The sequence below is a fragment of the Candoia aspera genome, chromosome 7 (assembly GCF_035149785.1).
Source record: "Candoia aspera isolate rCanAsp1 chromosome 7, rCanAsp1.hap2, whole genome shotgun sequence".
Lineage (NCBI taxonomy): Eukaryota > Metazoa > Chordata > Lepidosauria > Squamata > Boidae > Candoia > Candoia aspera.
The window spans coordinates 40004534-40031563 of record NC_086159.1 but is presented as its reverse complement, the minus strand read 5'-3'; the positions used below and the strand labels follow the sequence as shown (position 1 = coordinate 40031563).

Sequence of the window (27030 nt, the reverse complement as noted above, 5' to 3'; positions counted from 1 at the left end):
GCTTTAGTGCAGCCTTTCTCAACTGGGTTCTGCAAGAGATCGTGATGGGGGTGGGAAGTTTTTTGAATTGTGCACTGCACAATGCTAGCCCTTGTAGTGGTGAGAATTTTTATACATGCAACTCAGCTGCTATCCTGCCATTTTGCTGTTGTTGTAAATGTTGTAAAATGTGGATTGTGTAGGTGAGAAGTGAATTGCATTGTGAAGTTTTCATATTTTTTGCAACTCTTATGCAATTATCTCAAGGTTCCTTCAGGGTAAAAAAGGTTGAGAAGGGCTGCTTTAGTGGATCCTGTACTGACCAGGGAGATACATAACCTCAGTAGTGGATGCCCAGAGGAGAAGTACAATATTAATGGGTGACCCTCCTGGTCATGACCTTGACCCTGCCTCCTTCCTGCTCAGGTGCATGGTGCAGCTTCTAGTTGTGGGTTAAGCAACATTTCCACTGGCAGCACCTATCTTCCTGGAGGAAGGAAGTGCTTTGACCAAGCCTCACTACCTTAACAGCAGCTTGCAAAAGAGATGTGGCTTTCACAGCCTATGCAACTTACTCATAAACTGGGTATAATAATGGTAATAGAAAACCAACTCTGTGGTGTTACCTCCTGTCCTAATAGCTTTGAGGCATGCGGCCAAAGAACAACAGCCTTGCCTCCTTTGAGGATATGAAAACAAATGCATTACTCTTACAATTTAAGAGTTGAGCTTTATCAAAAATAAAAAAGGTAAAATAAAATATTCTTTTAGCTTATGTTGCCAAATACCCAAACAATTATGGTTGGATGGAATAAGCATTAGCAATCAAGCAGCATTTCAAATATTAGTTTCCCATAGCATGCTGGAAACTGATATTTGAGCACTGCTTGATTGCTAATGGACTCAGATCTGATGGGCAGGATCAGGGCTCAGATAGTTCCAGATGGTACAAAACTTACAAGACTTGAGTTAGCCTAAAATCAATAATCTTCTGATATAAAAATCAAAGGCAAATTCCTTGAAATGTGTTCCAAATACCATAATCCATAAAGCAGACTATCACAGGGCTGCAACTGGGGGAGGGCAACCAGAGCATGTTCCCTGGGCACCGCGCTGGGGGGGGGCGCCAAAATGAACGCTGGGGAGAGTGCCAAAATGAGTGCTGGGGGGCACCAAAATGAGTGCAAAAACCATGTTTGCCCCAGGTGACACAGACCCTAGTTGTGGGCCTGGACTATCATACTTGAAAATAAAATAATGTGAATACAAATTGTGGATTAGAACTTCTATTTTATCAGGAGGAAGGATTTCCCCTAGCTTGCTTCTGACTAGTCCCTGATTCCCACAGATTGCAGCCCTTCAATACAAGTTTTAAAAGCACTTCCTCTTAGCTCCTGTTGATTTCCTAGAGTTTTCTAGTTCATGATTTGGCACCTTCTCTCCCCTCCAGCCAAGAGACAGTTAGCTCTGCTGTTTCTGCAGGATTTAGCACTCCAATACCTATACCTAGAATCTCTGCCTCTTCCCTGTACTAAGCAGGCCAGATTCCCTGAATATGTTTCTCTTTGCATGTCTCACCCTCCTGCACCTCCAGTCCCCAGAGAGGTTCAGCTTCACTCCTAACATAGTTCCCTCTGCTTAAACATTGGTTTGTTCTCTGCCTCTCCTGAAAGTAGCTCAGTAGGGTCATGTGGCTGTTTCCAGTTTCCATCTTGCTCATATATAAAACTCTGGTGTCTGGTACTTGTAATCTTTAACTGGGCAAAATGGTGTGCCATAGGCCAACAATTTTTGAACCAAGTTACTTCAAAGGGTCTAACTTACAGAATGCGTCCAAAATCCGGGACCCATGACTCCCGTGGAATAGAAATTTGGCAAATTTTATAAAGCATTTTATGACATAATACAAAATGTCATAAAACATTTCCTGTGGTCAACTCCTGATGTTTGACTGTGCTATACAGTTCAACATGGGCTATTTTCAAGGCAGAAACATCTCTGAATGTCTCCCTGAATTTTTAAGAACTTTTCCAGTACATTAGAAGCTCTGCCATTGTTGAAGGCACTAAGGAATTTGGTAAGGAAATATCTCTGAAACTATGACCCAATGGGTCACAGGTTGTCTAGTCTTGCTTATATCTTTCCAGCAATTTCTCTTTCTTACTCTTCCAAGTATTATTTCTCCTTGGTCTTCCCAGATGATTTCCCTCCCTTTTGTTTTAAGAAAAAGGCTTTTGCCAGCAAGGGTAGGCCTTAGGAGGACCTTTTGGGTAAGCCCAGGCATGCCTATTTAAAGGTTATCTGGTTGAATGGGGGAGAGAAAGGTTTGCCTTGTCCCTCCTCAGTGAATGGGGGATTACCAATTCACTACAACTCCAAGGTCCTTTCTAATTCTCTGATTCTATAGTTCTATGAAATACCTGAAAGGATTTAAAAATAAGGTCACAATCTTCTCTCTTTTATTCCATAGCACATATGTTTAAGTTACAGGAAGGCTGATTCCAATTGACTGTTGGGGGTGGGGGACTTTATTTGAGCAAGAACCAATTAACCAGAGAGATGTGTTCAAGAAATGATAGCCTTCTGTTGGGAATGTCTTTGTTTCTATGGGGACAGAGTCAGTGGGCTATATTGCCCCTTACAACTCTATGATTCTATGTCTTAATCAGTAAGTAAGTAAGTAAGTTTAGTAAGACTTATCCTCAAGTTAGAAATTGGTTTAACATTTGAAGCCTTAACCATATGTTTATCTCCTAGAATTTGAACTAAAATATTATTTTGAATTGAGGTATTACCTTACTGAATATTTTGCAAAATGTGTTAAGCATGAACTATAATAGATTTTAGTTTATTCCTTTTTATAAATGAAAACTTTATTGCCTTTTGCATTTTATAAACTATCCAATTCATATATCTTTAATACATTGTTGAAAATTGATATGCTATTATTATAAATAATCTAACAAGTCAATACAAAGATCTAATGCTTAAACTTACCTTTCTGGAATTAAAATCTGTTGGCATCTAGGAAAATCTTCCTGCATCAAGCAGGCAAACAGTACTTGTATTTTGAATTAAGGACGTGTTTAATACGTTTATTGTAGACTTTAAGAATCTTTGTTCTTTTTCTTTTCTGCATATGAGTAATTTCAAGTTTATTTCAATTTTACTTTTTTTATACATGTATCTCTGTCTGTCTCTGTCCTGGTTTTGTGATTGCTTTGGGTTTAAATGATACCAGAAAAAGGAAGCTATTGGATTCTTAAAAAATATCTTTTGCTTTTGTGTCGTCTTTGTAATTTATATCCTTTTAAAGCCCAGGGCTAGTGGGACAAGGTCAAGTGGTATTAAGTTTTCTGTAATGTCCTTTGTTTTTCTGGTTTGAATTTTCTTTTTTTTTTTTTTAAAGGGGGGAGAAAAGGACAAAGACCGCCAGTGAAAAGGAAACTATAGAATGACAGGCTGAAAAGAATCTTATTATTTAAAGTAGAATATACAATATGAATTTTATATTTAAAAATAAAACAAGTTAAGTATTGAGTTCTCTACATCACACCACTCTAAATGCCAGTATTAAAAAGTAACATATGATGTGAAATTTACTAAGCAGAAAGTTACTCAAATTAAGTTCTTCTATTTACCTTGGTGTATAATTTTACTGTATAGTCAATATTTATTTTACTAAGCTATTTTAAAAATTAGCAGTATAGTCACCAGAAAATATGTTTGAATTGTAGATTAGGAACCCCATCAAATCAAAATTTGACTTGTCTTCTGCCAAACTGCTCCAAGTAATCTAGCCTCTATAATTTATGATGGCCATAATTTAAGTTTTTAGTAACAGAAGTGCTTGATTAAACACTTTCCTGAGCATTACTGCTAATTCTTCGGTCTAAAATTACAAACTATAAGTTTGCAATTTTCAGTTCTGGTGAAGCTAATGTAACATTTGGAAAGAAAGGAAAAATAGACCTTTATCTGAAGCACCTTGCAAACTAGCCATGGCCTGCTAGCTATCATCTACAAAAAAATTCCATATTCCATTATTATAGTTTTCCATTTATATTCATTTCTCTCTTTACAAATTTGGTAAAGGTAATGACATTTATCAAAAAAAAAATCAATTTAAAATATCGAGCCAATGTATTTGCCTCATCCCAAAGTCTGCTTTGCAGAGTTCACAATTACACATAAGAATGGAGTTTAAATACAGTTTAAGCAGATATTTCATTACTGAGTTATTTTAATTAAGAAAAACAGGGAAGAATGAGCAGAAAATCAGAACCTCAAAGGAAACTGATTTTAAACTTTATGTAATACCTGCAAATTGGAGGTAACAAAAAGTTGTATCACATTTAACTAAAACTTACTTAGAAATAATAGATTAGATATACTCCTTTTCATCATTGGATACTTTTAGTAGCTTTTCTCTGATGAAATGTCATGTGTTTGATATAAACAAAGTGCAGTTTTAATATTTAACACTTGCTGTACTGTTCAGTGAGATTTAGAACGAATAGTTAATATGACACCAATGCAGAACAAACGGAAACGTAAAGACAAAAGAGAATTAAAGGTGTGTGATGTTCAGTCTCTCATATTTTCAGTTAATGAATCTTATTCAGAGACATTGATAAGCAAAGAAGAATCCTATATTGTAACATCTAAGCAACACACACGTTTCTAAAAAAACTTCTAAATACATTCAGGTTCAATTCACTACATTTTCATTGCATTTCAGTTCTTTCTTTCTTTGCAGAAATAGCTGCTTTGCAGTCATCTTAAAGTTCAAAACTCTTCTGGATTAGAAAGAGTAATATAATAATGCCTGCATTCAGGCTTAAAATGTAAAAGACTTGATACACAAGGAAAAGAGGCAGGGTGGAAGGAATAAAAACGAACTCAGGACCCATTTTCAATATGTAGTTCTTATAATGGTCTGCTGTGAGAAACAATCAAGTAACCTGTGGGAGTGTCAGACAGCAAAGCCTCAAATGAGGGACTGGCAAATGTAGCCAAAGAAACAATGAAATGTCTCCACTCTTTTTCTCCATCTGCTTTGCAGCCTGTTGGGGTAATATTCCTTAGAGAGGTTTGAGTTTCCCTATAGTCATAATTGTCGCTTCCATAGATTTGTCAAATGAAAATAAACAGCAATATGTATAATTTTCTTATGTAGTATTATAAATGTTTTTTAAGCCTACCTTAAGTTGAGCTTGACCCCTGTTGATTACACAGATACTTCTACATTAATCATACTCTCATCTATGTTGTTTTCTTAGCAAAATATAGAAACAATTTGACATTTTGTTCTTCCAGCATGTTTTTTCAACTCCCCAGTCTAGTCTTCAGCCCTGGGATGCCCTGGTGTTCTCCCACCCAATACTAACCAAGTCTTACCCTATTTGGTTTTTCTGGAGATCAGTCAAGGTCAGATAGGTACTGCCACCTGTTGGGATGCTTTCTTTGTTATCTGCTTTTCTTTAGACTGTGGAATTTAGCATTTCTTCATGACCTCTGTGCTTCAGATTTATAAATGTTGTACTCAGTTGAAATGTTTTAAAATGTTTTTTATAATGTTATTGATAGTTCATTTTCGGATGGGTGTACACATAAAAGGGGTAGCTTTAACTGTCATAACAAAACCATGTCCCCCTCTGAATTAGTTAAATTTCTCTATTTTACTTGTTGGGTGGTGTCTCTTTCCGTTTAATTTTTTCCTTTGTGTATTTTTTATTATTATTATTATTATTATTATTATTATTATTATTATTATTATTATTATTAAGTTTTTGTCATCACCCCTTCAGGTGTCCCTCAGTGCCTCAAGGCGTATGGTACATAGGTATGGAGAGATTCATTGTAGAACAGATTAAAAACATATGTATTTACTTCCCCAAGATTTGATTAAATATTTTGGAAATCTATACGTGGACTAGTAGAAAAGGAAGAATATATAACACAAGAATTGAGGCCTCTTGCTGACTGATTATTACTTTTACTAAACATGTATATTGTATAGCTTTTAGCTTTTATAAGAACTACATTATTGCACAACATTCAACAGGAGGAATTGTAGCTCTGAGGTAAAGTGTATGATTTTCACACAGATGTTCCCAGATTTAATTCCTGCAGTTTCTCAAGATTGGGTCCCAGAAAGTCTCTTTTTGAAGAACTACTGCCAATAATAAGCAAATGTACAAATAGAATGGCCTGACATAAGATAGATTAAATCAAATGAATATATACTGGAACTATATTTCATAAGATTCAGTTATTCTTTGTGTGTCTTCCTGAAAAAAATACTGGTATGTCAGGAAAGCCATTTACTCATTTAGTATCAGGAAACCAATTGATAGTATATTATGGTGGAGTTACAATTTACGAAAAAAATACACAAGGGGCTGGAATGTTATTTTGTTTAAAAACTTCCACTGAAAAAAATAATTTCTAAACCTTTCTGGTACTACTACAATGTACATTTTTAAAAAATGTACATAAAGATGTAGGTATCTAAGTTACAAATTACAGTAAGATTTGGTGGTTGCTCCTTAATACTAAGCTTCCCATAAGCCTAACTGAGGGAGGGAGGGAGAGCAGCTAGTTCTAACAGATGTGAACATTATTAATGTATTTTTGAGCTGGAGGAATTAAAAAAAGACAACATCAGGAAAGATGATATGTAGAAACCTAGGTAGGGCACTTAAAGATTTTGCCATTCTAACTAGCTCTAACTATCCAGATAAAACAAAACCTTTGCAATGCTTGGCACTGTTTTTTCTAGTTAAGGATTTTTTTTTCCTAATCTATTGAGCTTCTTTATTCATCTCTAAGGAAATTACTCCTTCATTACTTTGAAAACTGCAGCTCTTATGCAATTGTTTGGACCCTGGAAAATGTTACCTTGCTATTAAAAGGAAAATGTTAGATAGTTTTCAGATAGTTAATATGGAATCTAGAAGTTGCTAACAAATGATGAATCATTGCCTGACATTTAGCTACACTTGACCTATTATATGCCCAGTACCCAGAGGATATGTTTAACAGATATCTCTATAAAATTGTTGGTTGTTTTTCTTCTAGTCTGACAGAACTTGTGCCTCTTTGTTCATATGTGTCATTGGAAAAACTAAACATGAGCAGCAACTGCTTGCTAGGTAAGTTTACAAGATAAATAGGAAAAATTGTTTTCAGTTTCAGTGCTGCATTATAAACCATGCCTGAGTTTCATTGTTAACATGTATATCAAAAAAAGGCTGTAAAAGTTTGTTTTTCTTTTCTGGTTATATATGGAGTTCAGATTTAGCAGCCAGATTTAATATGTTCCTCATTTTTTAACATTGAGAACAGCATGCATTCCTGTTAGCTTTAACCATGGCTGAGATTTGCACTATTTCGTACTATCTGATATTTATGGTTAAGAGGATATGAGCCAAGGTTTTAATCCTTCTTAACAATGTATTTACCAGTAGGTCTTGTGCATCATGAATTATAAATGAAATTTAATCTTATTTAAGAATATTTAAAAAGTCAGAATAAAGCATTTTGATGATTCCACAATTCATCCTTCATCCCATAATCATGTTAAAATATATCATATTGTTCAGCTTAGAAGAACTTTCCCTGTATTTCTAAATTCAATTACCCATTCTTATGTAGATTAATTAATGTTTCTTTGGTTAAGCCACCTGCCTAAAATTATTTTGTACACGTATTTTGCTAATAATTATTACATAAATACTATTTTACATACAATTGCTTAATTAGTTATTTACATCTTCAGGTGTCTTCACATAAAGTTGACCAGGAGATTTCAAACTTGAATGATGTATGTGTCAGTTGAGGAGAGGTCTGATGAAGCAACATTCAGTATACCAAAGATAAATGGTATACTCAAAGCATTCATGTACAACCAGGATTCTAACTGTTTTTTAAAAAGGGGAATATTTAATGGGATGTTAAATAAACAGAAAATATGCCCAAACTAGGACCTAAAACCATCCAATGTCATTTGTTGCCTTATGACACTGCAACAAAGTAATTCCAATGATTGCAGTATAATTAGAATGCAGTACACTAAATTAAAATTTTGGGATTTCACTATATTACCCACTAAAGATACTCAGAAGAGTGTTCCCAGGCATAAAGACTTCATTTTATTCAATATTAATCTGACAGTTATTTGCTGTGATCCCTGTTAATATATTTATAACTATTTATATTTGTTTTGTCCTTAACAAATGCAGATCTGAAGACTGTCATTCAATGTCTTGAAGGCTGTGATAGCCTAAGGGAACTATCCCTACTTGGAAATCCTCTTCTTCAGGAAGAGAGCTGGAGGTAAATAGATAAGAGAAAGAGGATATGAGATATATGGTTATTACTATGTGGATAGCTTTGTTATGTAGCATTTAACAATATTATTACTAATAATGTTAATAGAACAATATAATATGGGGAGCTACTCCTTTATTTGGAACTGATTAAATTATAGGATAAAGTTAATAATTAGAAAAGTCTTTACATCTTCCTAATTTTTTTCTCTTGTCAGATGTTTTATAGAAGTGGTTGTGATCAGGGGTTTTCAAACTTTTTCAAGTCATGGAATCTGTTGGTTCAAAAAATAACTCTTGGAACTCTTGATCCCCAAAATGGCAGCCATGATGGGTTTTTTTCACAGGAGAATAAGACCTGCCCTTTCTTCTATACCTTAGAAAAATTGCTATGGATGCCCCTGACTGATTTGAGTAAACTTTTTTTCACCCTTAGTCATTCACAGAACCCCATCAAATTCTCATGGAACTCTCAGGTTCCACAGAACACAGTTTGAAACATCCTAGCTTAGGTGAAAGGGAAATGGGAAGAAGATAAGAGTAAAAGGATGATCTGATGTAGCAACAGCCTTTGTCTGGAGATGTTGGGAGAAAAACATGAGTTTAGAATAAAAACATAACACTGTGTTCCCAGTTATGCTGGTTAAAATAATTATCACAAACGAAGCCAGTTCTGTAGGATGGAAGAATATTAGTTGCACTTACTCTTAATTGATGGGGACGCGGTGGCGCTGCGGGTTAAACCGCTGAGCTGCCGATCGGAAGGTCGGCGGTTCGAAACCGCGCGGCGGGGTGAGCTCCCGTTGTTAATCTCAGCTCCTGCTCACCTAGCAGTTCGAAAACATGCAAATGTGAGTAGATCAATAGGTACCGCTTCGGCGGGAAGGTAATGGCGTTCCGAGTCGTCATGCTGGCCACATGACCCGGAAGTGTCTATGACAACGCCGGCTCCAAGGCTTAGAAACGGAGATGAGCACCGCCCCCTAGAGTCAGATTCGACTGGACTTTACGTCAAGGGAAACCTTTACCTTTTACTCTTAATTGAAATGAGCATTCCTTAATGACAACTCAGCAGTGTTTAATGACAAATTTATCCTATTGATTTTAGTTGGAATTAATTCCCTTTTCAAAACTCTCATTGGTAACATAAAATAATTCAGAAGTGTTAATGAGAGCAGATTATTCAAGTTATTCTTATAACTGTTGATAGTTTAGAATTACCAACAAACTTCAAAAAAGCCAGGGGCTTTGTTTTACTTTGTTTTGCTTGCTAGATGACTATATTAAATACTTAATGATAGATTATATGGGAGTATTTACATTTACCCTCTTTAGAAACTATTTCTTGGCTTGTTATCACCAGCATTAATATTTGTATTGTTTTTTTTTCCACACTAAATATATTTTATTCATTTCTGTTTTATTCAGAAAGTTGAAACAACTTATATGTGAGTTCTGCTTTGATTAGGATGATATTTTGAAGAAACTAAGTTTAAATTGTATTAAATATGTATAGCAAAACTCAATTTCTTCTATAATTCTATAATTCCTTCTATTTATTTTCTAATAGTTTTGTTTCCTAAGCTTTAAAATATTAGCCCATTTTAAATATATTTTCCATATTCTATCAATTCATTTATTCACAATTGGTATCTTAATTTTCTTTTCAGTTATACATAATATTCATCTAAGCTTTGTTAATTCATAATAGTGTCACTGTCCTGAAGGCCTTTCATATAAAATATTGATAAGATGTACCCTGTTAGGTTCTGAGTTCATTTTCTAAATCCAGTAATTTCTATTTATTTATTTATCCCTCCATAAAGAGGATTTTTTCTCAGTTTATCCCTACAACAATAAATTGGTGAGATGCATTGGATTCAATAAATGATTGGCCCATACTCACATTGATTTCCTTCTAAGTGTATGGTATTCAGCTCTAGAATTCACCAGCTAATATGGCTATTTCTTTTTGTTTTTAGCCAACATCTACATTCTCTTATTTTAAACCATTGTTTGTGGAATCTTAGTGCTCTCTCAGCTTGTTTGCTTGCTTGCAGACATTTCATTACCCAACTAGGTAACATCATCAGTGCAGTACAGGGTAGTGCATCATCACACTGATGATGTTACCTAGTTGTGTAATAAAATGTCTGCAAGCAAGCAAACAAGCTGAGAGAGCACCAAGGACTTGACAGTTAACCCTGAGCTACATATATTCTCTTCCATTGAAAACCATTGTTTCTTTTGTCATACTTGAACTAATTCAACTCCATATCATAATATATTTTGCTTGATATCCTAATATACCTTTGTTTACTTTGTGTAGGTTAACATATTTACAGTTAATACATTTATTTCTCCTGGATGTAATAATTTACCTCATTTGCCACAGTGAAAACTACAGTTCAGTGATAATTTTTAGAGAGGCTCTGAGTGCTGCACCCAAAATTGAGGATAATATGCAGCAGTAGAGTTTCAAATGATGCACCTTCGCTTTATTATATATTTTAGTTTAGTTTAGCTTAGCCTAATCTGATAGATGTCCAGTGTAATCTTTATCAGAATAATCATACATTTGTCTTTTTCAACATCGTTTTTGAAGGCTTAGAACTTCCCATTTCTGTTTTGCCACAACAGTAACCTTCTTCTGTATTGTTTCTGTCTAGTTCAGTATTAGCTCGCAAGATTGAAATAGGAATTGCCAGATGATTAGCAGCCTGAGTTCAAATACTCTATAAATTGTACTTATGTGGAAGCCTTAGTAATATAGATAGAATCTATTCTTAATAATTTTCTCTATATTCCATTCCCTGTTTATTTTCCTTTTCATTTTTCAAATAATTCAAAGTTCTTTTTTTGCAGCTGGATTGGTCTTCTGCCATTTTCATCATTTAGCTTTAGTTTGTTTATAGTTACGCTTTCAACCTTTTCAGATTATTTTTCCATTATCTGTTTTTCCCATTGAACTTGGCTAACTCAGTTTTCAAAATCTACTTTTCTAAATTGAGTCATTTTAGCTGAATGTGGTCCTGTGCACATAAGAGCATTAATATACACACATGTGCTTAGGTATTTCATTACCAATTGCAAAGTTAGAAAATGTTGAATAAAGCTTGAAAGCACTATTTAAACCATGAGATATAAGATCCTTCTCAAGTAAATACTGCTGATTTCCTGCAGGTAACAAAGGAGGAGGTAGGAGGATAATTTTTAATTGGTATATTGTTCTTAATTTGATGTATTCATAATCGGTGATAAGCGTATAATTGCTATTCCACCTAAGTTCAATTTAAAATAAATCTTGAAATTCCAGAGTCATCAAGATCCTCCTACACTGCTTGGCCATTTGAGCTTTCATGATCGGAGAAGAGATTAATTTATCTAATGGGATACTATAAAGTATGGATTTGTTGAATTCAGCATTGACTATAACTTTGAGCAATATGTTTCAATGAACTTTGCATAACCCCTTGATACCAACAAAGGAATTACTTGTAAAATTTCCCAATTGGTTTCTTACTTTCATGTCCAGCCAGTGATAACACTGAAGAAGCTGAAGTACTGAGAAATCACTTTTTGGAAATTAAACCCTAAGATCTGTTTGAGCATTCCTAGGGGGAATATGTTTCATTGCAGTAATGATTAATAGAACCTCTTAAGTGACAGAATATTCACCAGGAAGTTTTCACTAAATGAAATATTGATTCAGCCATCACTAGCAGAAACCCAGCTGGAAAAACTAGTGCTAAGATCCCATGGCTCTAAGAAACCATAGTTTCCAACATTAATCAACTTGATATGGCACCTTTTGAATATCTCATTGTTCAACACTGTCTCTAATATCTCCAGACGGCATATTCACAGTTATTCCTTTAACATTACCATCTGACATGTATGCACTTCTGAAAATGAAATACAGATTTTATATTTAATTTTTTTTGTTCTTATATAAATTGGAATTATGATTCTAATGATATATATTGAAACATGGTATATGAGTCAGCCAAAATTTGAATCCATCCGTAGAGCTTAAATATGTGCTTATTTTTCTATTCAAGTCTGTGGAATGTCTTTATTCTTGGCTAGATTGTGTCTAAATTTTCTGTGATAATGATTGTAAAAGCTAGCCTAAGGGTCTATATTCAAGCTAACCTGGAGGTAAAGAGGATTTAGTTTCAAGAGAGTATTCCATAATCTGTAAGTCCTCTCCATGAAATATATTGGATTGAATACCAGTTTTTTCCATCCACCTTTTCTGAATGGAGTTTTTCTATTGGTGCTATGAGGAAGGTTGTTTTTACTTAATCCTCACAAAATCATCATTGGAAAAGGTTCTATAGACCATCAGCTCCAACTCACTGTGGGCCTAGTGCAGGAATCCAAATGTATAACTAGCATCTGTTTGAACACATCCAATGAAGGGGAGCTCACCATCTCCTTAGTTAATTGGTTCCATTATTAAACTGTTTTTTGCCATTAGGAAAATGTTCAGTCAGATTCTGTGTCCCTTTAACTTTAGACATTATCCCATTTCCTGCAATCTGAGATGATAGAGAACATATTGTGCCTTTTTTCTGTGTGACATCTCTTCAGTTACATGATATACAAAAATCTCATAAACAAACACGGGTTTATTTAATAATGGGACTAGCTCAAACATCAAGGTGCCAGTTTCAACTGGAGAAGTAAGCATTATCTGCAGTGTTTAACCCCATAATGCTTCTCCTGTTGAAATGCCAAATTCTGTTTGGGCAAAAATTGCTGCCTTTGTGTTTTGAGGTTGCAGTCATGGATCTTCTATGTAATCTGTTTCCTAAAGCTAACCTGTGCTAACGTTATGTTTTTCTGTCATTTTAAAGATGCTCCTTACTCAAAAATTTGCCCACTTTGAAAATACTTAATGATGAAAAGGTAAGTTGTGATGCAGAAAAAAATTGTGAAAGAAGTAAAAAAACCTTGAAGTCAGGAAGTTTTGCAGCATTTTGTCAAGCTCAGATTCGAGAAATTGTCTTGGTCAGCAAAAAAGCTACAACTAGATTAATGTAAGTATTTACAACTCATTTCAAGAAATTAATTTTTCAATTTTTTTTGTTCCTCGTTGCTTATTATTGATCTAACAATATACAGTACAGTATGCATTGGAATAACAGTATGGTAGAAAATTGATGAAAAGTCTGTTTCCATTGATCATTAACAGTTTCTGATACCTTTTAGAGATCTTATCAAATAGATTTAGCCTTCACAAGGTTACATGAAATAAAGCAACCTTTCATTTCTACTTTTTTATTTGCACAAACCCATTATAATTAATTACACTGAATTAAAGAATCCTAACGAAGGCCTAGGCAAAAAACAAGAAGCCCCTAGATATTAGGAAATAGGTGGGCAATGGCAACTAACAACAACAAGAACAATCTTTTGCTAATATCTGGTGGTCATCTGGATTTTTTCAGCCCAGATCTAGTAACCCTACTTAAGGAGCTTAATTAGTGCTGAATCTGTATCTAGGACAACAGTAGTATATTAAATGATGCAAAAGACCATGACATTGTTTTACATTTCAGGAATATTGCAATATGTACAACTGCTTTATAAGTATGAGATAACCATATGTTCTATTATATACAGTAAGTCTAACTGTACTGTACCTATGTAGAGGACACATGAGTAAGTGTATAAACTGAATGAAAACAGAAGCTGAATAATTGTTGAAAATTCTATAAAACAAACCTGCAAAGTGCTTACTTAAAGCATTTCAGTCATTTTGTAATATCATCTGTCTGCATAAGAATACTTTGTATAGTAAAGAAAGTATAGCTGTACAAGGCAGAAGTAATGGCCTTAAGGGAGAGGAGGAAGAGCCGCTATGAAGGCAACAGTCAGATAAAGGGGGCCTGAGTCCCACCAAGAATGTAACATGAGTAAATGTCTCAGACAAGCCCCTCCTTAGTTCATACAAAAATAAATGGAGGGAGAGGGGAAGTTCATTCAGGCTTGCAAGATTCTGTTTACTAAAGCTTTACAATGAAAGTAGTACTGACCTAAATGGCATTGGTTTCCTAGTCTGCTGTACCTTGCAGGGTTGACAGTAGTAGATGGGAGTTTCAGTAAGGGAGATGTTGTTTTATGTGACAGTCTGGTAATAAGAAGCTACCTATGCAATTTAAATGTTATTCTAGCATTTTTCTTGAGCCCAGTTTTTGTGATATGTCGTACAAGAACTGGTTTTTTGCTTTTGCTTTTTTGTTTTTTTAATAGTCTGACTTGGAGCTGAATATATGTGTTAATTGCAAATATTTGTATAAACAGCATTAAAAATGTTAAGTTACTTAAAAAATAAAAGAATTCTGCAAGGTATTTTCACTTATGCAAAAAAATTGACCAAGATTACTTATTTATTTGTATATTTTTCAAAGCTGTACTCAAATTTGCTCTTAAAGAATCTAAGGAAGATGAAGGCTGTGATCCTAAACATACTTTCCTAGGAATAAGCTTCATTGAACACAGTAGTATGTACTTCTGAGTATCTGATTTTGCTAATTATAGGATTGGATCCCACTATTAAACTTTAGGTTAAAAATATTTATAAAAATGTTCCATTCCACAAATTAAATTAAGAGAAATATTAAAAACTGCTTTATAATGTATCAAGCTGTTATTCCATCTAGCTCATTATTATGGACATTGCCCACTGGTGACTTCTTAGACAGGAGTCTTTCCTACTTCTTGAAGTTACTATAGAATTATGTATAACATATACTGAATTGTAGAGCATTAGCTCTTCCATTTTCCTGTGTTGTATATATTTTGAAAAAAGAAAATTAGGCAATTAACATTCAGTTAATATCCTTAACCATTATCTACTTTCTATAAACTAAATGACTAGCAAAAAATGAGCTTGTATATTTATATGATATGATATATGTTCACTGCCTTAAGATATATATAAAAAGGTGGGATAAAAATATAGTAATAATAATAATAATAGTAATAATAGTAATAATAATTTCCATAGGGCACAATGGGTCTTCTTCCCTATGAAGAGTCCATAGGATTGTAGCCTTAGTATATATTCCTAAAGAACAGTAGAAAACCCAGCAAACTTTTTTTTGGTAAAAAAAACTTTTACTTAATTTACTTAAAAACTTTTTTTTGGTAAAAAAAAACTTTTACTTAATTTCATTAAGTAATGAGGCCTTGTAGATATGACCTGAAGTAAGTAAGCTGCCATATGTAATCATTGCCATGTTTCATAATCCATTTTTGCACAACAGAGCTGTTCGGCTAAATTGTCTGGGATGTTGCATCCTGATTTCACATAAAGTGTGCTTACTCATGTTTAAGAATTATATGCTTTTTAGAATTAATTACTCTGCTCTAATAAAGGTCTGTCAGTTAATCCTTTGACACCTACTTGAAAGTAGCTATGCAAAAATGTACTTCTGTTTCAATGTTTTGGCTTTCAACAGGCTCTTGTACAGAGGCTTGGAAATAAAAGACACTAATGGAAGTTGAAACCCTTTTAAACAGTCATAGTTTAAACAGGTGAAAATAACATAAAAAGCTAATAAAAGGAATTGAAACTGAAGAAATATAAACATTAAAACTCTATGAAGTTTAAAGGGCTTTTACAAGAAACAGGGAGCAATTAGAATATTAGCAAATACACTAAGTTGTATAGAATTACATAATATTACTGTATAATTTATCTGTCATGGCTTTTATTTTATTCTTTATACACACATATACACATACATACATGCATGCATACAAACATATTCTCAATTCTTGAACTTTCTTGTCTGCAAAGTGTTTTGCTCAAAAGACAATAATCTGTCATCTCTTAAGTTGGAGAACACAATATAATATATAGTATTTAACTTTAAGTTGTTCATGCTTGGCGATTAAATTCAGATATGCTCATTTGTTCAAAATAAAACAATTATCTAATTCACATAAAAGAATATTTAATGCTAAATATTGTCAAAGCCTTTCTTGCTGGCCCACCAAGAACAGCAATCAGTCTGGCTTGTCCAGAATATAAGGCTTTATCAGCAAAGCTCCCTAGGGTGATATATATGATTTCACCACAGTTGTATTTTAAGATATATTGTTTTTTATTATTATTATTTTAAGATACATTTAGAAAAACCATTAGCTGGTATATGTGTAATGCATTTTCATGTTATGTGTAACCTTGTAAACCACTTTGGGAGGGCAATATACCTGAGAGACAGGTTTAACATTATTTAAAACAAATAATAATAGATATGTTTTAACTATTCCTTCTCTAGAGATAAATTCTCAGAAGACTCTGTACAGCTCCAGTGTTGGTATTTAAAGAAGCTGATGAAACTTAGTACTGAACATCGCAATGCACATGAGTATGGAGTTCTAAACATTACAAGGGCAGAAGAACCAGAAAAAGAGGCAGAACATTTGACTCAAGAAGCTATTAAATTCATAGAGAAAAATAACTTCTTTATCTCTGGTGCAAAAGAAAATAAGCAGGACTCATTGAATATGCCTGAAAGATGGATTACTTCTGGCCATACTCACACTGAGCCTGTTAACTCCTTCATGCCTGTACCAGGAATAGAAGAAAACCAAGTATGCAGACAAAAGAAGAATATTCAGTATTCTACAAATGACAGTGGGGAAAGCAATGAATTAATCAGTCCTAAGAGAAACAAATTCAACAAGCAAATTACAACCAATGAAAGAGGAAATTACCTTCAACATTTTGACAATTCACAAAAGTAAGATCAAAAGGTCAAACTGCTTTTGTATGGAAACATAACTGTATCTCTGTGTAATCTTAAAGCAATCTTAACGTAATCACTGGATACATTTACACCTACTTTAACAGCACATCAGTAATAGAAAAACTTTAGCAGCACACCATCATCAAGAAAAAGCATCTATCATGTTGCCTTCTATTTCTATTCTTTCTTTATTCTGTACAAACATAATTATATTATTCTACTAAGACTATCTCTATAAACATTAGGCTGTGCAATGCCTTCATAAAGCTTATTAGCATAAGTAAATCACCTCTCCTTGAAACATTAAGGGAGCTGCAGCTCTTGATTTGTAGGGTTGTTCCAAAGGCTGTCTCTAGCATAACCACTTTGCCTTTTTGGTGGTCCTAAAGGAAGAGATACCTGCACATACATGCACAGAAAACTGGAGAGCCTTTAGGATCATGTTTGTCTATTTCTTCTATCTCATTTTCTTTTTTTAATCTGTTCAATCATGTCTGATTCTTGAAGACTGCCTGGACAAGTCCCTGCAGTTTTCTTGACAAGGTTTTTTGGAAGTGGTTTGCCATTACCTGCTTCCTAGGGCTGAGAGAAAGTGACTGGCCCAAGGTCACCCAGTTGGCTTTGTGCCTAAGGTGGGACTAGAACTCACTGTTTCTAGCCTGATGCCTTAACCACTACAGCAAACTGGCTCTCCAAAAATATGGAACACTTTACAAATTTGCATGTCAGTATTACTTCCTTTTTATAGAGCCTCATGTGGTATAGAGTGGTAGGTGGCAGTATTGCAACTGAAAACTCTCCCCACGACCCAAGTTCGATCCCAGCAGAAGCTGGATTCTTGGGTAACCAGCTCAGGTCAACTCAGCCTTCCATCCTTCCGAGGTCAGTAAAATGAGTACCCAGCTTGCTGGGGAAGGTGATGACTGGGGAAGGCAATGGCAAACCACCCCACTATAGTCTGCCAAGAAAACATCACGAAATTGGCATCCCCCCAAAGGGTCAAACATGACCCGGTGCTTGCACAGGGGATCTTTCACCTTTCACCATTACTTCCTTTTATCCCAAACTATTCTAACAAACAGAATAGTTTCTAACCAACTGCTTTCTAATTCATTTTGCCCTAGATTATTCTTATAATTTTAAAATCTGAATGAAATTAACATAACTGTCTGAAAGAGAAAAGCATGTTGAGTAACATTTTCAGAATAACCAAAATATAATATAAGAATAGTTAATGAAACTGAGCAATATTCAAGATTTTTACCTGCACAACAAAATATACTGTATATAGTAGATTCACAGTAGATTCAGTGACCTAATGTGTCCATCTAACTGCCAGATAATCTCATTGCTGAATTTAACAATTTTATAGGACCGTCTTCTATACTATTGGCTGTGATGATGGCACAAAACTTATTTCCATTAAATGGTTTCGAGAACTCTTCTGGTTTAACTATCAGTAATGGAGCAAGAAAAACAAAAGTTGTTGTCAGTGTTTCGTCTTTATTCTGTATATTGCCTCTTGTTTATTTGGTATTTTATTTAAAACACTTTTAAATAAATATCCTTCATAGGTGATCTGTCTATAGTGAATTTGCGCTGATGTCATGAATCTTGCCAATTTTCGTAAAGCAATTATCTGGAGCAGATTTAAGTAATATAATATGAGTACTGTAGCACACTGCTATTAGTCATTCTTCTGCTCCTCAGCCTGAAGGGCTCTCCTTGTCTCTATGACTACCCTCTTTGTTGCTTTCCTGGTAACGCCTACACCATAATGGTGTGCTGTATGGTTTCACTGTATCCATAATCTTCATAAAGTTGCTGGTGATATAAAACTACAAAAATTAAGCTGGTTGATTGGTGAAATAGCATTTCTGACAGAGAATTCATGGGTATTATTAACATGGAAGTTATCAGGAGGGTGATAGATGGGCTGTCAAGGCTAAAATCTATGATCTGCTAGTCAATTGTGGAGATAGTTCATACTACTGTTAATACATTTGTGTATGTTTTGTTGCTCAGTGTGGTAGTTCATGACAGAAAAAATTACAGCAATCTTTAAAATCTTTTGGATATGTTTTGACAACACCTTTTAAATTATGTAACAATTTCACATAATTTATTATGAAAAGGGTTCCATGTTTTATAGCTGATTTATGTGACGTTGCTTTATATTAAATCTGAAGATAGGTCCACTTACCTCAGTATTATCTGCACTGATTAACAGCAGCAATCCAAAATTTCCGAATGAAATTTTTTCACATCCATCTAGAAAGGCCAAGGATTAAATGAGGAACAGCATGCATGTCAAACAGAGGCAACATCAGTAATCTTTCATCTTTCCATTCATTTTTGAACTGAACATTATGTAGAGAAATGTAACTTTTCCAGTGAGGATGAGAAAAAATGGATACACATAGCCAAGATTTGTAGCTCATTTACGTAGTTGTTCAGGCATGTTTTCCAATCAGCTAATATAACTTTTGCAATATTTGTATTGAATATTGCACAAGTGCTCCTGGAATGTCAGGTTTGTTTCCATAATTAAAGATCTGAACCTGGCTGGGGAATCTGGGAGTTGAAGCCCACACATCTTAAAGTTGTTGAGGTTCAGAAACACTGATTTAAACAATGGCTCTCTCAAGTCTGAACAGTGCTACTTCTTGTATCACCAGCTTTGGCCTTCACAATAGCTCCTGGGTATGATATGCCATACTGTCTCAGCAGAATGCCTGGTATAAGTAGAAGAGATACCACCTAAGGGGGAAAAGAGATCTTGTAACCTTGCTTACTTAACACTGTGCGTACATACACTAGAATCCTTCTGGTCTTATTAAATTCCATTCCTACTAAAGTTGATTGCAAAACATCCCCCTACATATATGCATACATACATGAAATTTTCTTTAAAAAGAGCTCCAAAATAGAAGAAACTTTCTTTGCAAGGTTTTCATACATGGCCATTCTCCCCCTACTCTCCTGTCCCCAGGCAACAGGATTATCTTGCAGAGAAGACAAAGCTCATAGTCTTACTCATCCTGCTTATTTAACATTTATGTAACAATGATGGAGTTTATCTGCATGCATTAATAGGATAGCATAAAATATTTGAAAACAGAAAAATATCAATTTCTAAAAATAAGATATGCTGTTGAAATATTATAAACTTCTAATTTGCTTTCTTTTGTTTTTCAGTAAATGCCATGTTGCTCACAGTTATATTAAAAGCTTGCATTTTAATTTTTTTCAGCAGCCAACATTTCCCATAAAGGAAGCTTTGTTCTTTTAATGAACCAGGAACTTCCTTCTTCAGTGGATATACATGTACCAGTCATTCTAGGACATTCATTAGCTGAAAGTGTAATAAAGTTTCCCTTAAGTCAAGTTCTGCATCCATGCAGTCTTCTTAGCAGCATTATGTAAGACTCTTGCCATTGCTGCCTTCTGGGATATGTTTTTGACTTTCTCCTCTAGTCATCAGCCCTAGAATCCCCAGGGAGTCCCCTGTCCAAGTACTAAAAAATAGGAATGTGCAGCATTTCTGATATAAAGACAAAAGGGTGCCACTGAGTGCATCGGGGCATGAATTCCTTGCACCAAATATGACTTTTCCTGAGATCACATGGCAGCTGCAGGGAATAGACTTTTGATCCTGGGAAAAGAAGCAGATGCTTTCAGAAATTGCAGACAGGTACCATGTTCTTTCTCCTGCATACTCTGAAGTGTCCTTTTGCCTTCAAATCTAAAGGGCTCAACAGCCCTATCAATCAGCCTCCAAGATCAGCCAAAGATGATTAAGTGCTACCATATCTACAGATACTTCAAGCTCAAAATGGTGCTTCAAACTCAAAATGGAGAATTTTGGACTTCGAAAAAAAAACATTCTGAGAATGTTGTCCTAGGTTTAGCAAATGATATCCAAGACTAGGAAAATAAGCAGTCATTATTTAAGCATCTATATAGAGACTACTGTTGCTGGGACATTCAACTCATCTGGGGTGGATAGGGTATGGATTTGCAGTCAAAGATAATTCTAGATCATCAGTCCCAGACTTAAGAACTGATGGATTGCTCTCACCTGCCTCCTTGCCTGATAGTTTACTGCTGAAAAAACAAGCAAAAAAATCCTTTGGTGTAGTGGTTAAGCATCAGCTAGAAGCGGTGAGTTCTAGTCCCATCTTAGACACAAAGCCAGCTAGATGACTTTGGGCCAGTCACTTTCTCTCAGCTAGGAAGGAGGTAAGGGCAAACCACTTCCAAAAATGCTGCCAAGAAAACTGCAGGGACTACTCCAAGCAGTCGCCAGGAGTCAACACTGACTCAAAGGCACAGATTTTTTATTTTTTTTAAATGGGGAGATTAGAGATCCTGGGTTGTATTTCAATACATTGTTGCATTTCATGCTTTGCATTTTTTGCAAGCAGGTAACTATTGAGCAGATGGAAAGACCTATTTTGGGGCACGGTGCATTACACAAGAATTGTTAATAAGGATCTTAGAGTGTCCATGTTGTAAATTGTGAAATGTAAAGATTGTCCATTTGATTTTTGAACTTTAGTGAGTGCACTCTGCGTATTCTTACTGATATTGAGGCTGCATATTATTGCAAAAGCTGCTTATTGAGTGTTGCAGAAGTGTGCACTGTGCTTGTGCATTAGGAACAGAGATACACTTGAAACTGATAGAGAAGTGTACTATTCTTTTTCAGATATCAGTATTAAAAACAAATCATGCTATGTGTTAATTTTATATGGATTTCTGTGACTGAATAGGCTGCAAAAAGAAAAAAAAAGTCCCATCAACATAACGTTGATTCCCGGACGCTGCATGGACAAAGGCTGCCATTTCAATCTTTTCCAAGCAATAATCTGTCACGCTTCCACAGAAATAACAATGTTCTCCTTCATCCCACCCATCAACCTTACCTGTTATCTTCACTTTCTTCTACTAGAATAGTACTTCTAGTCTGTCATTCATTTACATCAAATGAGTTTCTGCTTGTTGCCTCAAGGGAGCAGTTGGTCTTTATGTGGTTCAGGACCAATTGCTTAACTCTTCTTGCAGTTCATAGTACCCATAGCAACCATCTGCCAATTCATAATTCAGAGGCATCTGTCTTCTCTCTGACTCTTTCTGAACATCCAGCTTTCATAGCTAGACATTTCCACTGGAAAAAAATAAGTGCTTTGAATATTCTGATCTTTGTTGCCATAGAAATTATCTACATTTGTTCTACTTCTCCATATGATTGTTTTCCTGATTATTTCTGTAGTACACTTCTATCTTTATCTGATCTTGAGCACAATAATGCAAAACTAACCTTCATTCCTTTGATGTCAGCTGTGAGTTCATTAAGCATGCTGGTTGACATTACCTTTGTTTTAATATTAACAACCCAGATTTTGCATTTTTCATTTTATAATGTAAAGTCATTACTTTCATATAAAAAAGTGGTGTTATTTGGTTATCCGAAATTATTAACATTTGAACCACTAATTCTAATGACAGTTAGAATCAGAAGTGATTGTTCAAATGCTAATAATTCCTGATTCTGATTAGAATTCTGATTCTAAGTGTCATAGTTTCCAATTCTGCCATTCATATATTTGCTGTTAAATAAGTTTAACAGATGTGGGGATAATATGCATCTTTCCCTCATCTTTTCATATTCGGAAGTATGCTGTTTTTCCAAACTCCATTGGTATCTGCAAGGGAAGCAAATGATGCATGCATAATGATATAATCATGCAAATGTTGTGACAGATATTTGAATCTGATTTCTGATATTAAATTATGGTATTTACATGTTTACATCATGTCACATGTATTGTCATTTTGGCATCATCGTAAGAGTGTGCTGAAGACCCTACTTTACAGCTCTATTTAGCATATATTTATAATTTCCTTTTTAAGTATCTTTGCTCCTTCATTCCTTCATATCATCTTATACCCTGCATAGCATATCATGTAATCCTCTAAATGACCCATTTAGAGAAGTCCACCAAGTTCAGTACTTCTTAAAATATCCAATTTAGCACATTTAATTTCTACTTTATTAATATCAACTCTTCTTTCATTCACACTTCTCACCTCCCATATTCCAGTTATATGTGCCCCTTAACGTTATGAATTCCTCTGTCAATAGAGACCACATCAGTGACTAGACCTCCTGTTGGAGCTTTGGTCTAGTCATGTCTTTGATCTGTTTCTGAAGGTTCAGTGTTTTTTCCAAGTAATAAGAAGAGTGCTTTCCAATTAGGGAATGGTACCAAACTCATTTAACTATTACAGTCATGCAAATAGAATCTTCATGACATCAGTACACAAGTAGTTTGTTATTGCCTTTTTCCAGTGTTGATTTTGGAGTTCCTTCTAGGTTGATTAGTTTCCACCTAAAAGTCCTATCAGTTCTCATCTTTGTTTTGGACTCCTCTTCCAACCTTCCCAGCAAGAGTGATCCTACCAGGAGCTGCCAAAATCACTCTCAGAGTCATTTAAGCTGCTGAGCCCTCCAGGGGCATCAGAGTGGTAATCATCTGAGAGACTGGGGGAAAAAAGAGGATACTTAAATGGTTGCTTCTGCTGTTTCTTTTGAAAAGTTAGAAATGTGTTCAAATCCTATTTTTTTTTTCATCCTTTTCTGTAAGTTGGGAGGTAAGTAACAGTGGGCATGGGCTATCAACTCACTTGGATAAGGAATTTTTTGAGTTCCCATTGTTCTGTCTAGCCAAAACATATACTGTTCCAAGTGTTGTTCTGTATGGAATATGGAACATTGGAGTTTCATTCACAGCCAGCATGAAATACTGAAAATACACAGTCCCAAATTCAGAACAAAACAGTTCTTCTGTTACATACAAACCCCTACTTTTTTAAAGAAAATGAGCAGAACAATAGGCCACACTTTTGCATTATTTTTATGCTTGTAGAAGACCTAGATACTAACATTAAAAAAAATTAAGGCTGATCTTGGGATTATGGAGGGAGAGAGAAATGGTCCCCAGCCACTTCTGGTGGATACCCATGGGCAAATTGTTCACAATTCCTTGACTTGTGTTGCAATCTAGTATAAATATATGCTTATGTATGGTATACCCAAGCACGCTGTCATAGAATGAACGTAGCATACGTAATGAATGTTATATACACTTGCCTGAAGTTGTTATATATTCCTATCACTGGTAACTATGTTAAAATTATTATGTATGGAAGAAGCAGTTATGCCCATGGAATCCATTTTACATGTATGAATTTGAAATTCACAATACCAATTTTTTTTCTAATTAACAATTAATATGCATTTGTAATATACATCAATCTCAGTATCAACAATTATTTGGCATTAAACAAAATAGCCTTATTGTAAAATGCCTGGAAAATAGTCGCTCACCCTTCCTTATCCTCCCTACATCTTCCTTCAGCTCTGCATGAAGTAATTCTCTAACATCAAAGCTCCCTTCCATTCTTCTCTCTCATAATAGGGAAGATTCTCTCACAACAGAGTATACATGGGAAATGGACTAAACTGGGCTTTCTTTACCAGTGCTCAACTCTTCTTTGGTTTCTAGTGAAGGCATATTTATACTTCTTAGATCTAATCCTCTCTATTTTGTCCACAAATAGTATCCCATATTAAAAAAACCCAGCAACATACACTTAATTGGCACAGCCTACATTTTTAAAGTAATGTTTTTCTTTTATTTATAGCTCAGCAGCCATAATTATCCAGTCATATTGGCGAGGTTATAGAGTTCGTAAAGAGATCAATTTTTATACAAGGCTACATCTGGCAGCAACTGTAATCCAATCTGCTTGGCAGAGCTACTGCATCAGAAGAAAGATTGTCAGCTGTGAACAAAAAAATAATCATTTCATGGATAGGCATAAAGCTGCTACTATACTTCAGGTTAGTGAGCTATGGTCGGTAATGTGTGCCCTCTCACCTCCATTTTGGGAACTCAGATAACTTCAACAAATGCCAAGGTAAATCGGTTTAAAGGTATTTATTCAAAGAAATAGTAATTAGCTGTTGAATTTATGCAAACTGAAATATAAAGTTGCATTCAAGGTAAGTCATTTTGGATAGCCCTCCTGTGGCCTTTCAGTAACACAAATAGTTGGCTTGTGTAGCTCAAGTCTCTTTTGAGTGCTTCCTGATGGGTTACTAGATCATAAGAGCAAGCATCACTCACACAGATTTGTACAAAGCAGGTCTTGAGTCATTTTGCCAACTTAATCATATTCTATACATACAAATTATATGTCTTAATCATATTCTATACATACAAATATAAATCTATTATTATATATGGATTTTTCTAGCAAATGTCATTAGTTATTTGGAAGAACAATTCTAAGTGTGGCAAACCAGCTCTGTCAATGACAAGAACAGTAGAATTACAACTTCAGTGTTTCATTTATAATTTTATTTTGCAGTATATTGGATTACATGATATTAATTCAATTAGAATTATTCTCAAATGCAGCCCCTAAAAGCTTTATGCTAGAAAGCAAATGATTCAATGGTGGGGGGTGTTCTTAAAATAAATAGTTGCACAAATGTTTAAATGTATTGGAGATTTTAAATTTTTTATTGGGAAGTTTATTTGAAAAGTCTACTAGTAGCAGAAGTTCTTTAGACTATACAAAATTTATAGAAGTAGTAATAAAATTAATGCATATATTTATGGGGTATTTATTGTAAATCAGTATTCCTGATTTCCCCTCCACATAGGTTTTGTTGTATTTCATTTTTCAGTAGAGGGACAGAATTACTGCAAGCCTTTCCCATAAAATAAATTCTATGGGAAACTATATGTTGATAGTGAAGGTGAAAATGACTGGGCTAAGTTAATTACTGACATGCCTATATGTTGTAAGGTGTAATCTGTGTTTTTTATTTTTAAAAGAATGGTCTCAGTAATATGAAATACACACACACACACACACAAAGACACACACACACACACACAGAGACCCTGTATATATGAGAGAAGTGATAACTTTCATATTACAAAGCCATTCTTTTTTAAAAAAAAACACTGTGTGTGTGTGTATATATATATATACACACATACATACATACACATATATATATTTCCATTCATTCATTCTTCCCCTAAACTTACAGTAGGTCCTGAAGGAAATGTCAAATAATTAATTAGTTGACCTTGGTTTGTATTTGAGGGAGTTTTAGGATTCCATTCTGCTTGCTTGAGCCAAACCTCCAGAGTATTCTGAGCTCTAGGCATGTGCTGATATTTAATTTGTCTTCTAGTTTTAAATGTCACATAAAGTTCAAAAAACAGATCATTGAGCTATTGCTAGGGGAAAAAAAGAGCCTAAAATGTTTTATCTTTCTAATGGGATAACATAGAGAATCTGGATGTGGATTTGATCTATGGCCTCATATAACATGCTTTACATTTTTGTTTAGGCTCTTTGGAAAGGTTTCCGTTTGAGAAAGAAACTGGCCAGTGCTTTGGCAGCTGTTAAAACTCATGAAATTGAGGATGACTGTAAAGAAGTCAATGTGGATGATTTTGTGTTTAATGAAGTAAGTAGGATAATTGGATATTAATTTCTGATTATAAGTCCTTTATTAGTACATGTTCAAAAATAAGTTTCAAGTGCAAAAAAAGGTAACATGTTTAACTTAACATATTTAAGTCATGTTGTTTAAATAACTAGAGAAATTACATTTCATATATTCATGTTAATATACTCCTTCCTGTATCCTTCACTAAAAACTGATTCTTTTCTTCTCTCTAAGCTGTATCTATCAGGATAAGATCTTTTTTCTACCATAATATAATTTATCTTAGCTCTTTTCATAAATAGGCTCATTCAAAACACTTGTTTTTGGAATGCAAATTTTACAATGTCAGTAATTTCATTTTTATAATTATACAATAAGCACAGTTTAAAATGTTGAAAAACTAAATTAT

The 27030-nt window shown here is 34.5% G+C and overlaps 1 protein-coding gene across 1 annotated transcript in view; it reads left to right on the top strand.

Moving 5' to 3' along the window:
- The window catches only part of LRRIQ1 (leucine rich repeats and IQ motif containing 1), a 107927-nt gene that overhangs the window by 25988 nt on the left and 54909 nt on the right, over window positions 1–27030 (top strand). The window contains exons 12-17 of the mRNA XM_063308399.1: window positions 7063–7136; window positions 8226–8319; window positions 13175–13357; window positions 16610–17074; window positions 24791–24989; window positions 26520–26639. Of these exons, the coding sequence (XP_063164469.1) occupies window positions 7063–7136; window positions 8226–8319; window positions 13175–13357; window positions 16610–17074; window positions 24791–24989; window positions 26520–26639 (1135 nt within the window). The remainder of the gene's footprint in view (window positions 1–7062; window positions 7137–8225; window positions 8320–13174; window positions 13358–16609; window positions 17075–24790; window positions 24990–26519; window positions 26640–27030) is intronic.